The sequence below is a fragment of the Motacilla alba genome, chromosome 15, assembly GCF_015832195.1.
Source record: "Motacilla alba alba isolate MOTALB_02 chromosome 15, Motacilla_alba_V1.0_pri, whole genome shotgun sequence".
NCBI classification, from domain to species: domain Eukaryota; kingdom Metazoa; phylum Chordata; class Aves; order Passeriformes; family Motacillidae; genus Motacilla; species Motacilla alba.
The window spans coordinates 2,240,859-2,255,885 of record NC_052030.1 but is presented as its reverse complement, the minus strand read 5'-3'; the positions used below and the strand labels follow the sequence as shown (position 1 = coordinate 2,255,885).

The window sequence follows — 15,027 nt, the reverse complement described above, 5'->3', positions numbered from 1 at the left end:
ATGCTACCAAGAAAATACCTTTGAAATCACTGCACTGCATTCACCTCAGAAATCCCATCTTCATTATACAACAACACAGGCCTGCAAGCCCCACTTCTCTTTAAATCTGATTTATGATTCTACTTCAGCTTTTTTTAACAATGAATCTGCCACGAGCTGTGACACACATGGTTACAAACATAAAATATGTACTCTATACTAAGCAGATCACCCATGACAGAAGGCAGTGCTGAAGTGTCGCTGAGTTTGGGATGGCTGCACACAAACTTCTCCATGGATGAGCTACATGGACATAAAAGCCTGGCCTAACTTCAGGTTTGTCCAGATCTTTCCCACTTGGAAATACTTTAGTCACTTCAGTATCACTGGAATAACTGGAGCCTGGTGACTCTGAAATGCTGTAGTTGATAGCTGTACTATTAATTAAGAAAAAAAGGAGCAACAAACCCCAACACATACTTTTAAACCCTTAGTGTAGGCTATCAGGAGGAATAAACCAGGTATGTGTAAACAGAAATCATTTTAGCTGTTACACCAAGCTCATTAAATTACCTCAAACATCTGAATACTTAAGAAAATGCCATTGCATTAATGACTCCCACTAGTTTCAGTCTGCTAAACAGGAGATCGTAGTCTAAGTGCTAATTCACTTTGAATATACACACAGGGAGCAGCTGAAGAGATAAAGATTTAAATAGAAAATGACCTGCTAGGAGTTTCCAGTTCTGATTTTTACTGTGTCAGCAAACCAAATAGCCAGCAAAATTCATAATTCATTCTGAGTAACTGTTAGGAAGTGCTTCAAGTGAAAAGCTTGTGGGGGCTTTTTTTCTGATTTTCCTTCCTCTAACCTATAGAAAAATTAAACAACTTCAAAAAAGCCGAATTTGTGAAACTTTATTGACAGGAGGTGAGTAAGCAAACTGGAGGAGATGCAGTGGAGGCAACTGAAATGAACAAAGGCCATAAAGCTCATGGAGAAAAGCCATTTGTCACTCAAGCTCTTACAGAAATTCCCTTGTCGGATCAGAGTAATACATCTGAGTGTTCAGAGGAGCACGCTGAGATACTGACCACTATGGGCTTCATTACTTTCACTCACCCACTCAATCCTATTTTGCTTTAATTCCTTTCAGGAGGCTGAGAAAGTCACCTTGTCTAAGTGCTCACCCCTGCTGTTTCCACAGCAGCCACCACGCAAACTCCAGAAGTGTTCACATTGTGCCAGGAAATCCTACCTCCTCCACAGGAGCCAAAGAGTCTGCAACAATAACACACTATACAATATTCAACATTTTTACTCCTCTAACTTCAGGAATTTTGCCAAAAGATGGAATACTATTACTCAGAGAACTCCCACTTCAATGTCCACATTTCAGCTTCGTGCAGTGACATTGCAAACTGGTCAGCCTACACAGCAACAAACATGCTCTTACCTACCATCATCTGCCATCTTATCCTCTCCATCCTAACCTTTTTAACTTGGCCAATTATATTTTGCTTTAGCCATTAAGTTAAAAATATTTATCTAGAAATGCTGCTTGCTTGCACAGGTACACACAGGCTTGCATCATGCTGCTCTCATCCCACATTCTTGTTTTCATTTCTGCACTAAGGCACTGTTTATCCATGACAAATACTTACATCCTTTTCCAGAGAACTGAAATTCCTGGAATATTTCTCATTAAATACACTTCTTTAATAAAATAAAGTTAATTTCACTATTAATGCTCTTCTTTCTACAAGGATGGAAGTTATTATAAATTACCATAATTCCAGGTAAACTAAAACCATCACTGGTGCAGAAGGAAATTCTCACAGGGCTCCAGAAAGGCAGGATGAGCAGTTTGATGGAAGTGGTTTTGTGTTCCCTTACTGCCATTTGGGACCTTTCAGAGTGAGATTGGTATTTTTACACAGACGAGATACAGGAATGAAAAAAATCTCCCATACCTGGAATATGGAACAGACAAGAGCTGAGCAAGATGTACAGGCTGATATCTCCCCCAGAAGCAGTCATGGAAAAATCTACAAAATTGAATGTACAGAAGAGGAAACTGCCTTGGTTAACATCACAGATCCTCTGAACATACAACTGGAGGAAACAGCCCATCAAAAAGCACTGTTCACCTTGGTTTATCACACACAGCTTCACCTAGGAAGGAAGCATTGAAGAAAACTCCCGAGTATGGCTTGATGCTGGCTCAACATTCATTGCATAAATGCTCCTCAGAGTGATGCCACCAGTTTTAGAAAAAAAGAAGAGGGTATTTAAAGACAAAAGGTACAACTTCACCACTTCAGATACATGGGCATTACTGGCCTGCTCAACACTCCTGTGTGAACTCCACACATGGATATGAGTAGGAATTCTGTGTCAAAGCTTTCAGAGAGAGACTGCAGGAATTTGTAGGAGAAAGGGAAGCTAATGGCAGTTAATAAAGATTCAATTTTATGTCTTAGACTTTCTACAAAGATTCCAGACTTAAGTCTTTTCTGGGTTTGTTTGCTTTGTTTTGTTTATGCAGCAGTCTACAGTGATGTAACTGTTCTTGCCATTTATTTCCATGATAAAACTGGGAGAAATAACTCATAGTAAGAACCTGCAAAAACTAGTCTGATAAATAGACATATAATACACAGAGAATATAAAAACATGCATTTTAAAGATCTTTCATGGATCACCATCTTTAAAACACTGTTCTCCTACTGTATTTAAAAATCATAAGTTAGTTAAAAAATCCTATTTAAAAATTTTTAAGAGGAAAGAAGCCAACCCAAGTGTAAAAGTAATCCCATTAAGTGCCTAAAGGTAGCTCTCCCACCCATACCTGATACACAGCTAGCAGATGGAAAAATCAAATAATGGATTTATTCATTACACATCTGTAAAAGGACACTGATCACACAGTATTCCAGCAAGCCTCCACCTTTCAAACACTGTTTAGAGTGGGTGGAATGGTTGCTGTTAGACTTTTAAGATCCAGGTTTAAAACAAAGTGCTTTATGTCCTCTAACACACTGCAATCTCCATGACAATCTCTGTTGCACAAAGCAATAGCTTCATTTATTTCAGGGTCATTTGCTCCCTTGCTTACCTTTGCCTAAAAATTCATTTACTCAACAAAAGAAGAAACTTTTCCTAGGGAAACAGAATGGAAAAAAAAATAGCTGTTTAATATCCACTGGCACAAATGACAGTTCCAAACCCCATGCTTGTATCTCCAGGGATTTAGATTTATTGGCATCTTTACTAGCTGGGTCTTGGAAGCCTGCAAAGTTGGCCAGGAAGAACAGTGTGTGTATACTGAGACAGAAAACTCTGTGAACGACGGACATTTTTCACTGATGAGTTCTGTTTTTCCAAGAGGATGGAGTGAAGAACTGTAAATAACATGTTGGGCAGAGGTTGAAAAAGTTATCTAGCTTTTTATAGGCAACTTTAAGACTTCATTGCTTGCTGGGTTTCTGGGCTCAAGCCAATCACTATGAAAGTTTCACTTGCACAGTTAACTCCTTGCTTACCTTGTCCCAGAGCTGTATTAAGGTTGCATAGGAGAGAGAGTGAGCAAGTGACAGACAGTGAGAGGTACAACTCCTCTGGACCTGCTAAAAGCATTCTTTCAACTAAACTGTTAGAAAATCAGTGGACAGGGGATGGATGAATAGAATGAAATTAACTTTACAGATGGAAAAACAAGGGACAACGATGAAAAATGGCTTTTTACTGACAAAAGAACAACTATCAAGGGTAAAGTCAGAAGAGAAATCATTTAATTTTAACTCTGACTGTAGGGACAACTTGTATCATACTTTCCTGCTTCCCCTTTCCCCAGGGGAGGCCATTTACCATGCTAGATGAGAAAAACAATGGACATATAACATATAACAATCACATTAATGATTACTTGACTAAAATATGTGGATTTTGGAAAAGCTACCTTTTCCACACAGAAACAGTTGTCCTCAGCAAATTCAACAGTCAGAGTCACTAACCTTTCATACATTCAGTTTCATAAAATTGACTTTAAATCACAAGAAAAGGGCTGGGCTATCACCTTATTACACATTTTATTGAAGCAGCTTGTCTAAAATTTAAGTGCTCATTAAAAACCAAAAAAAAAAAAACCACCTCTAGTTTCTATATTTGATGCAAAAATAATCCTGTAAATAAGAATTATATGTAACCAATGCAAATATGCTTTCTTGAATCTGCAGGCAGGTATGACAATGATATTTTTCAGCAGGATTTCCTTTATCCTGTGGTTCAAGGAACATTCAAGGATGAGTGCTGGAAGCATCACACCTGTAACATTATTTTGCTCTGCAGAAGACACAGTGAAGGGTAATGGAGAAAATTAGCAAAGACCAACAAGGAAGAAAATCAAGGAAAAGAGAATGGGAAAACACTGATTCCTTTGCATTTTTCAGTCTTCCAAACTTTAGCTTTTACTGTAACTATAAAATATCTGCCTTTATACAGCTGACTGTATTTACAAATTACGGCATATGATCATAGAATCCTTTGGCTCAGAAGGGACTCCTGGAGGGTTTTTCATTTATTCCCAGCAGTTTTCCACACAAATATGTCCCCACCACACCAGAAACAGTTTCCTCACACAGACGAGGAACAATAGGTCTATAATGTCATTATTGGGGAACGTAGGGAAAGCTGAGAAATCCTTGTTAAAATTCCTGGGGCAGCAAGCCAGGCAGGCAGTGTGGCAGCTCCAGCCCACGTGAGGCAGAGCAGCAAGGTCTGTGCTATCTGTGCCCCAGGAGAGGCTCAGCTCTCCCAGCCCCTCTGCAGCACAGGCAGCACTGCAGGAGCCTCTGAGCACAGCCCAGCCCTGCTGCCAGCAGCAGCTCCCAAAGTGCCACATCACTGCACGGAGCAGCCTCCTCTTGCCAGCACAAGGAGAAATCTGCAGCACAGAGATGTCTCCTCCTGAGCATCTGAACACTTCCCAGTGGTGGGAGCTGGCAGGAGGAGCTGCATTACTGAACAGCCCTTGCACAGAGCAGAGCACTGGGCCTGTTCCTGCCCAGGGAAAACACTGACATTTCATGGCTAGAACATGGCCACGTCCTGGAGAGATTAAAGACAATTCTATCTTCTAAAGTAGGTAGGAATGAACCCATCTCCTAACCAGATGTCCCTGTCCCTACGGGCCCTACCTAGCCTAAACACAAAAAAGAAAAATAAGTAGTAGAAAAAAAAATTAGACTATTATTATATGTTGCCATTATGGCATTGTTGCTATTTTGTTTAGTGCAACTCCACAGTGTCAATGGTGGAGGTCACCTTTTCTAGACATTTGTTTTTGCATATTGAAGGGTACTAAGTCTAATAACTTGCTTCAAGCATTATCTACTTGCTGGAATCAAAGTGTTTTTTGGTTTTTTTTTAATGATTCCTTTATGGTTTCTGTTCCCTTGTGGCTGCATAAAAATGGCATCCAAACCCCTCAGAAGTAAGAACGGCAAAACGGAATAACTAAACCCTTGTGATTTCTGGGATGTCCCTTGGGATTTCTTTTCTTTTTGAGTTGGCAACCCCTTGTACTTATTTTCACATAAAGTATTAGAAGCACTAAAAAGACCAGCATTTTTTCAGAACCAATCATGATCAAACTAAAACATAATAATTAATTTTCTCAGAGCCTCCACACATGGTTAAACTCCACCTCTCACCATGCTGAGGGCACAATCTCAACTCAATGGATGCACAGTAAGTTTCTTCAAGATTTTTCCACTTCCCTCCAGTCTGATTTAAATGGCAGTAGTTTGGTTGGAAGGCTCATGTTCCCATAGCAGATGTCTAGGTGCTGGAAGCAGATTTGCCAACCAAAAAGAGACACATCAACTATGAGCAGGAGGAGAGTAGCTCAGATCTCTCACCAGCCAAGGACAGGAAGAAAAGCAGAGTGGTAAGATTTCCACAAAAGTGGTTTTAGTCTGCTGTTCCTCCAGTTTCAAGTTTTTGAGTACACGGCAGGAAATACTGAACCTTAGGTTTCAGTGGGGTTGTCTCAAGCAGCCTTGAAGAGCTGCCCCTTGGCAGCGCGTGCTGCTTGGGGGTTCTTCAAGCCAACATGGGCAGCAAACTCAGACTGGGCAGAACACACACCTAAAATGGGTTCAGAGCACTGCTAATGGATTTCCCTCTTCCCTTGGATGATAGATAGCCAGCTGTCTCTAACAGCAACATTAAATTCTGTAACAAATCTTTCATTTTAATCAAAGGCGTGAGAATCGTTAATGCTGAGGTTGCACTTCAGGAAATGGGAGAGAAACAAACAACAGCTGGATTGGATCAAAAGAAAATCCCATATATTCACTCAATGCCATATTTCTGACAGTGACCCGTAATGTGTATCTATGGGAATGTATAAAAACAACTGAGGCATAAAATGAAATCTCCTTGATAGAACTGCCCGACCTCCAGGAGAGCTGAGGCATGTTGCCTGTTTGTCCCCTCTACTGGGGACTTCATAAGAGCCTTCTTTCCTGCATCTCAAATTTACCTGTAAGGCTCTGGTCACACAGAATCCTAGAACAGCACCCTGCTCTCCTTTTCAGAACCAACCTTCCTCTTAAGACAGGCAGATGTAACTCTTAGCCTGGAACACAACTAAGGGAAGAAGCTGCTACAGAGAGTACCAGAGAAAGCTCCCACTGGGTAACACCATGCTGTGTAGTAAGAACTGCCTTTAGAAACTTGCAGCAGCAGCTTTAGACTTCAACTACTCAGAGTCCAGAGCCTGCCCTTCTGCTCAGCAGAGTCTCCTGCCAGTGCCCAGTCACACTTGGCATGAACAAAGGCAAAATAAAGGGAACTGGCTGCTGTCTGCAGCTTCAGGCACTCAGTGGATGCCCCCACCTTGATTTGACCCTGCTTGGCCAGACCACAGAAGGAAGGGCTTTACACCCACAGCAGAGAATAAACACACTGCATTGCTTTTGGAATTAAAACCAGAACAATTATCCATAACAGTTTGCAGCAAGACTTCGTGCACACCAGTGTCAACACTGTAGTATATGGTGTGCATGCACAGCTTTTGTCTGTGGGGAACAGTTACCAAAGATGGACATGAAGATCTTTATTACAAGAGATTATCATTACCGCAGAAGATGTGCCAGGAAAATACAAACAGTGTATATTAAACCATATGGAGAACTTGCTGGTACATGGAGCTCAACCACCAATGTGCTTCTTCCACAATCCCCACCCACCCACAGCCCGATCAATGCCCATCATCTGTGCACAAAGTTTAACTTTGTTTTATTAATAGTACCACAAAATCTGGATATATAAGAAGGTTTCCTACTATATAAAGCAATATATTGGGATTTTTTTTCTCCTGCTGAAATAATTTCTAATTTAGTTACTATAGAAACCATCCTGCAGCCATCCTAAAAAAAAATATCTCTGTATATATTTACACTCGCACTGAGAAGAAGAAGAGGAGAAAAGCTGAAATGTACCTGTACATGCAAAAGACAAATGGCCAAAACCACCAGATTTGACAGTAATTTATAGGAATACAGCTGAAACTCCTTAAAATCTAAGAGCAATATTCATTCATATGATTGCCATCAGTAACAAAGCCATAACCATGCAACAACCTCTGCTTACAGAAAACCAGGGCCTTTCTTTGCTGCTCGGGAAACAAATAGGTACAGTAATGCAGTAACATTATTTTTTCTTAGAATTGAAAAAGGGAAGTTCTGAGCATCCTGACATTATTCTAGTATGTCAAATAAGAAGAAGTCAGGGCTAACTGAACATGCCTTCTTTGCTCATTTAAGTTGCAGATAAGTGACAGCTAACAAATTATACAACAGCCTGTGACACACAGATCCAGACCAGCAGTTCTGCAGTAAAATTTAACAAGAGTCAGCTTTACCCAGGTTTATTTCTTTTCATATAGTGCTGTCATAAACATTTCATAAATAATTCTACTAGGAGTATGCATGATTTATAAAATGTCTGGGAGGAGCTGCTAGCTTTCTCTCTTGCACTCTGTTGTTTGTACTTGTAAAATTGAGTCAGCTGTAATTTCAACAACCCTAAATCTTCTCTACAAGAGATTAAAAACACCAGTGCTACTTGCTGCAGAAGAAAAAGATATTCCACTAGTAAAGTATCTACAGAAAGCCACTGAGACATTAATTTAATTCTTTTGTATCATGAAGGCTGAAGAGTTCTCAAAACAGAAAACCAAAGGCATTTTATGGAAGCAAATAAACACTTTGGGTAAAAGGTTTCTATTGGAAATAACCCTGGGGGACATTAATAGGTTAAGAAAATCTTAAGGTTGGCCATTTAATTTCTAAGATTAGATGAGACTAGTTTTGTAGAGTGCTAGAATTTGTGTTTTATCACCCAAGTCTGTATGTGAAGACAGGAGCTGGGACAGTGGGCTGCAGCACCATCTGCACAGGGGATGACACACCAGAGCTCTGACCCAGATGGTGCAGCTCAGCCTCTTCCCCACTGCCTGCCTGGGAGCCTTGCATGGGAACAGAATAGTTGTGGCTTAACCCAGGCAAGGTCAATGCAGAGCTGAGAGGTTGTTTTCCAAGTTGTTCACAGATTTAGGTTTGTCCAATTCTGGAATGTCAGCTGACACCACCAGCTTTTTGTCATGGGCACTTGTGGCCCTTTCCCTCGCAGATCTGGATTTTCTCACTGTGCTGTCTGTGTCATCTGTTCTGGATTAATGCCACATGCTTCACACAATGTTACTTGAAGAGGATTTTGAAAATATTGCTGGGTAGAAAATGAGACCACCAAAATATTTCATCATGCTAAACTCGTGCCTGTTACCAGGAAGACTAACCTACATGCATGCAGAGTAAGTCAAGATGTCCCCACAGCTGACACTGGAGTGCATCCCCAAACCAAAACTTTGAATGCCTGGAGACAGTGATCTACATGGAGGGCTCCAGACTAACACTACCTTTGTATGGTGACAGACCCAAGTTCAAACTGAGAATATCATTTACAAATACCTTCTATCTTTTCTACCAGTATTCCCAATATATTGCACTGGGCCAGCATATACCTTTTGTTGAAGGTTGTCTTTTTTTTCATAGTGTATCCGATTTCTGATTAAAGAAATCAATTATGGGAATTAAATTTTTGTTGATTTACAAAATAAAATTATTATACTGATGTGAAGTATCTATACTAGTACTTTTCATCCTTCAGAGTATAAGAATATCAGTATGCAGAGTTAGAAATAATTACTTTCTGAAATAATGCTAGAAAATTCCACCTAGGAATATAGTGAAATCTCTTTAAATTAAATTAGCTAGCATTAGCATTCAAAAACTAGACACGATTTAGGTCAACCACTGATCTCTCTTAATGTGGCAATTCACATTTTCAAGAAGAAACACTCCCTTATACACACCTCTCAGCTCCCTACTGCTCATCTTCCTCATACATTAAAACAGAATACTTCTGACACTTAACCCTGCAGTGATGAACAAGTCAGCCTTGATCATGCAAAGTTCACCCTTGGCTTGAAGAATGTTGAATAATTCCATTAATTTCCACAAGAATACTTTGGACTATGTGAATCTGAGTCCAAGCATTCAGCAGTGTCAGGGGCTAATCACAGCAGGATTTTTGTAGGGAAAACTGGCAGCCAGCGCAGGGAAATCAGCTGTGTAGCCATCAATCAGGTGCCACTGTTTAGTCTGCCCCATCAGCTGTGCCCTGGCTTCAGCTGGGATAGAGTTAATTCTATTCCTAGTAGCTGGTGCAGCAGTGGTTTGGATTCAGTGTGAGAATAATGTTGATAACACACTGATGTTGCAGTTGTTGCTAAGCAGTGCTTACTCTAAAGCAGTTTCCCAGGCTCTGCCAGTGAGGAAGTGCACCAGAAGCTGGGAGGGAGCATGGCCAGGAAGGCTGACTGGAACTGGCCAGAGGGTGGAATAGGTATATAATAAACCAGTACAGAAATGGGGGGAGCTGGCTGGGAGGGGCTGATGGCTGCTGGGGAACTGCTACATCAGTCAGCAGCTACTGAGCAGCTGGATTGGGCATCACTTGCTTTTCTTGGGTTTTATTCCTCTCTATTTCTTATCTCCCTTTTATTACTATTATTATAATATTTTTTATTTCAGTTTTTTAACTGATCTTAGTCCATGGGCTTTACCTTTTCTCTGACTCTCCTCCCCATCCCATGGAGGGTATGGGAGGGGAGTGATCAGATGGGTGCATGGTATTTAGCTGCTGGCTGACAGCACTTGTTAATCAAAACTTCTCTCCAGAAAGATGGAATGATATAGAAACCCTTTTTGCAGACTGATCCATGAATCAATGTTGAAGCATTGTCAATATTCCTTAGCTGTTTAACCCATCTGAGGGATTATAATCGGAGATGAGCACTCACCTTGTACTTAAAAGAGGTTTGCAGAGAGGTGCTAATTAACACAACATACAGTAAAAATGAAGATAGGTGTTAACAGATATAAAGCTGAAATAAATTTCACAATTCCAATATTAAAACAGAAGCACCGGATGGGAAAGCAGGGACACAAAATTTTGTCACCGCCATCCCAGGCAGCCACATAACAGATCTGGACTGTACTCAGCCCAGAATGACAAGCAGAGCATCTCCAGGCTCTCACCACACACTGCAAACCAGAACTGCTAAAAAACCCTATCACAAAAGAAAAAAGGCAAAAACCCTGGGACGCAGCACAGAAAAGCCAAAGATACCAGAGACAACAGCAGTGTGTGAGTAGCAATCCCAGCAGGGAACTGAGGGATAAATGCCCATTGAGTCTCAGGAGCATTCTGTGTCCATGTCAGTGAGAGGCACAGGCACCCTGTGGAAGAGATCACAGCCACAGGGACAGTCCCTGTGACAGTGCTGCTGCCTCTCTGTGGGGCTGGGACCCTCCTTCTGCTGAGCCATGCTACAGAGAGCAGAGCAAAGCTCCTCCTAACTCCGCAGAATTCTTAGAGCAAATAGCACTATTTTTCATCATGAGAACTGCAGGTTGAGTTGAGAAACAATAAACAAGAGGATAATTAAGATGAACAAAATTAGAATTTTTAAAGAGGGCTCAGCCATCAAGTATATGATAAATGATGCATAACTGAAAAAATGTTGGTGCCTCCCTCCCCATGTTTTCAAGCTCACCAGAAATAACCCTTCAAGAGAGATATTCACTCAGTAAATCTCTGTAATTCTCCTTTCCTTTACTTGCTCATGGCTTGTTTAACACGCCTGTGTGGAATTTCACATCCCCATCCCTTTGCAGACCTTTCCAATGAGAAACAGGTGTCTCAGGGCTGGCTGAGAACACAAGTGCACTGTGTTTATCAGCTGTGTAAACTTACATTGAAGAAGTTGGTCTTGTTCCTCTCGCAGAAGAGGCCCTGTGCAGGCATGTGCTTCAGCTGCTGCCAGGGCACCCCGCTGCCCAGCAGCACGTCCCGGGCCCACTGCAGGTTCTGTGGACAACAACAGCCAGGTCACACGGAGGCAGGGGATGCAAAAGCCACCACCGGTAAAAGCACAAAACAAAGTATATTTTTATTTATTAACCTGTAGTGTCTTCTCTCGTTTTTGTCATACTTGCTGTTCCATTCTCCCCACACAGCCCCTGGAAGCACTCCCAGCTCCTCCCTCGGGTCGAGCACCTGCAGGGAGTAACCTGCCAGAGCTGAGGGCTCGACCCTCAGGCTTAAACTGAGCCTTCTTTTAGTGGGGAGGTGAATTCAGAGCTTTTGGCCCCACCCAGCCATTGCCCTCCATGTAAGTTCACTTCCCCTCCCTGGAAATTCCACGACTGTCATCAAACTTGGTTAACAGTGCTCAGTGAATTAACAAGAAATTATCAGTAGGGAACCAAATGATAGATGACAACCACAAATTGATAAAAGCACTATCCCTCTAAGAGTTCAATGCATGAAGCTCTCTTTTGTAGCTGAGAACTAGGGACAGCTGTTGGCTCCAGGCAGAATGTTACCAACAGATGGGACAATTATTAATTGTGAGATTTCATTGATGGAAGCTTTGCTTTACCTAATTTTTTATTTCAGGGTTCAAAAGTGGCATTTGAATTGCATTTGACCAGCTTTTGTAGAGAAAACTTCACAAGAGAGGACATGAAAGAAAGAGGAAGATGTGGGGTTCATAGAGAAAAATAAGAATGTTGCACTCTGGCTTGTGTTCTGTGGTCTGGAAATACACTTCTGTGAGTCATAAATGTGATTAAATCATGTCCATCCAAGAAGCATATTCCAGCTGTAATATCCTTTCTTTTGTGTATATGTTTGTGTGCTGGGGTGGGGGCTAATAGGAAAGTTCTTCTCCTGTGTTCCAGATTATTTTTATTTATAAGACCCTGGTGAAACAGTAGAAGCTCTGCTCAATCATCAGTGCCTTTGTGCTAATGACAGTAATCATGCAGAAATCTCCAACGTCTCACCAGAACTGCAGCATCCCCTCCAGCAAAATGCTGATTATGGATTCACGTGCAGGAGAGCTGAACACTGGCAACAATAACCAGATATTTATGGGTGTCAAAAATCCCTCATTCCAAGAGCTCACAGAGGGACTTACACAGGACATTCATGATTATAGTGCAGCACAATCAAGAGGATTTGGACAGCTTTGTTTTGGTATGGAACAAATACATGTTCACTCATAGACATCACAAGGTACTTTCTGGCTGGTCATGGATATCAGTAAATTTAATTATTATCACTGAGTGTCAAATTTAATTAAGGCTGAAGAAAGCAGAAGGTGTAAACTCAGCTGCATACTAACCTTCTTCTACATAACTTCTTTTGTAATATGTATTTCTGTAATCCTGTTAACCTAATCCTGAAAAATACCTGGAAATACATACGGAAGAAAATACAACACAAGAGATCCTACAAAAATCTGGTCTTCCACGAAAACTATCTTGTTTTGAATAAAATCAGAATCCAACAAAAATAAGCCTATTGGATCATCCAAGATCCAGGCAGAGAAAATGCTTTATTTTGTGCTAATCATAGTCATCAGAAGTGTAAGTTAATTCCAAGTGTGAAAATGAAGTAAGACTTGCCTAATGTGTGGTAATCTGAATCTTACAGTTAAAACTATCACATAAAAATTCAAGGAAAACAAAATCCTTTAGAAAGTTACCATCCCACCACAAAGCTTAAATCTAAAATGCCAGTCTAAAGAAAAGTTAGCTGTGGATGTATTCTCAAATGGAAACTGTACAAGGAAAAGGTTAAAAGATCATTAATTGTATCAGTAATTGCAGCATCATGCTCTGGTGCTGGGATGTGCTGTGCACATTACACTGACCATCCACAGGCATGTGCTTGGTACTCATAATTCACAGGCTTTTATTGAACAAGATGATGGCAGTAACCCAGCTAGGAGGAGAAAAGATCATTCAGACAAATGGGGCAATTACACGGTAACTTCACACAATCAAAGCTAATAGGAATAAAAGACATAGTTACAGATTTTCCACTACCCTTCTCCTTAAATCAGCATGATCACTTATTCCCAGTAAATATGCCTGAGCAGGTCTCAACTCATTAGATTTCACAGAGTCTGCTCGGCTTGGTTTTCAGCTGATGAAGTTATTAGGAGTGGGTGAAGGGATCCAGGACACAGCAAAAAGGATTTATTCTTCTTGGCACACTGCTTGCCAGCCTCAAATGCTGGATTTGGCTGTCTGACTCAGGGCAATTATGAAATACTCTTTCCAGTTCAGCTGTTGCCTCCCACATCTTTATCACCCCAAGATTCAAAGACAAGATGACTGACAGGGTACAGTAACTTGCAAAAAAGCTGAAGTAGAAAAGGAAAATCTCTTTGGGTCAACCAAGTGGAACTGAGTCACCTGGGATGGACACCCCTTAACTCAGTGGTGTCAGAAGCACCTTTACCTGAAGTGGAAACTCCACAAAGTGTTTCTGGGAGGTGAACAAAACACCCCACTATACTTTAATCCTTCCCTCTGATTTCATTTACAGTCCATTAGAAGGCTTTGGCTCAAAAACCTTCTCCTACTCCTCCATCAAATAAAAGCAAAATAAAAAGACTACTGATTTGAAGGGTGGCCTTTTAAATGAACTATTATTATCAAACTGTTTCTACTTGAAGTGGTTACATCTATTATTATGCTTCCAGATTATGTCTGTCCCTAAGTAGATATTAAGCCTTCAAACATATAATCTTGTAATTTTTACATGCATGTATTATGCCTGGTTTGACCAGCCTGTCACGTCACTGACCTCACGTCACACCCAACATTCATTTCCCCATTGAGGGCTCTGCTAATAACAGACATTACAGAACATACAAACTTAAAAACTCACACAGTCTTTGTGAGCGGATTTTCCCAGGATTTACACAGCACCTTTTATTTTGAGATTAAAAAAAAAAATGTGTAAGTAAATATTTTTCTTTCCTGACAAGCTGCTGGTTACAGATTATCAGACCAGTCCCACATACTGATCCATAAGGACCACAAGGTGAATACTTCACACTGACAAACAGTGCCATGTCCTAACTTCTCCTTCCAAACTGTGCCAACAAATATATTTGAAGGCAAAAGTCACAAAGGATGAAGACTTTACTTGAAGACAATGTTAATGGGAAACTGAAACTACTGCCCGAACTGGCAATGAAGCAACTTCTGAAAATTCATTTGTATTTCCCTGCACATTTACTCCAACTAAAAACAGCTATGTATAAATTTCTTCTGATAACAGACTAAAACAAAGAAAAATAGACTCCAAATATTAAGCTGGATTTTGCAGGGGGAAAAAAACCCAACAGAACATGTAGCCAAACAAAATGTTCACAGAGTTTAAAAAGATGTTTAAAAAAGCACTCAACTATCTTCACTAATCTCACAACAGCAAAACCAGGAAAGCTGTGAAATGGGAGAAAACAGATTGCATATGGAAAACTTGTTTTTCTGAGCACTATGGAGACCTGCCAATCCTCTCCTCTTCCCAGCCAACCATGAATTTTGGCCATC

General features: G+C 40.7%; 1 protein-coding gene across 3 annotated transcripts in view; it reads right to left on the bottom strand.

Moving 5' to 3' along the window:
• CABIN1 (calcineurin binding protein 1) overlaps nt 1-15,027 on the bottom strand; it is a 110,566-nt gene that overhangs the window by 49,982 nt on the left and 45,557 nt on the right. For all 3 annotated transcript variants that reach the window (XM_038151935.1, XM_038151937.1, XM_038151936.1), the window contains exon 30: nt 11,369-11,482. In XM_038151935.1, the coding sequence (XP_038007863.1) occupies nt 11,369-11,482 (114 nt within the window). The remainder of the gene's footprint in view (nt 1-11,368; nt 11,483-15,027) is intronic.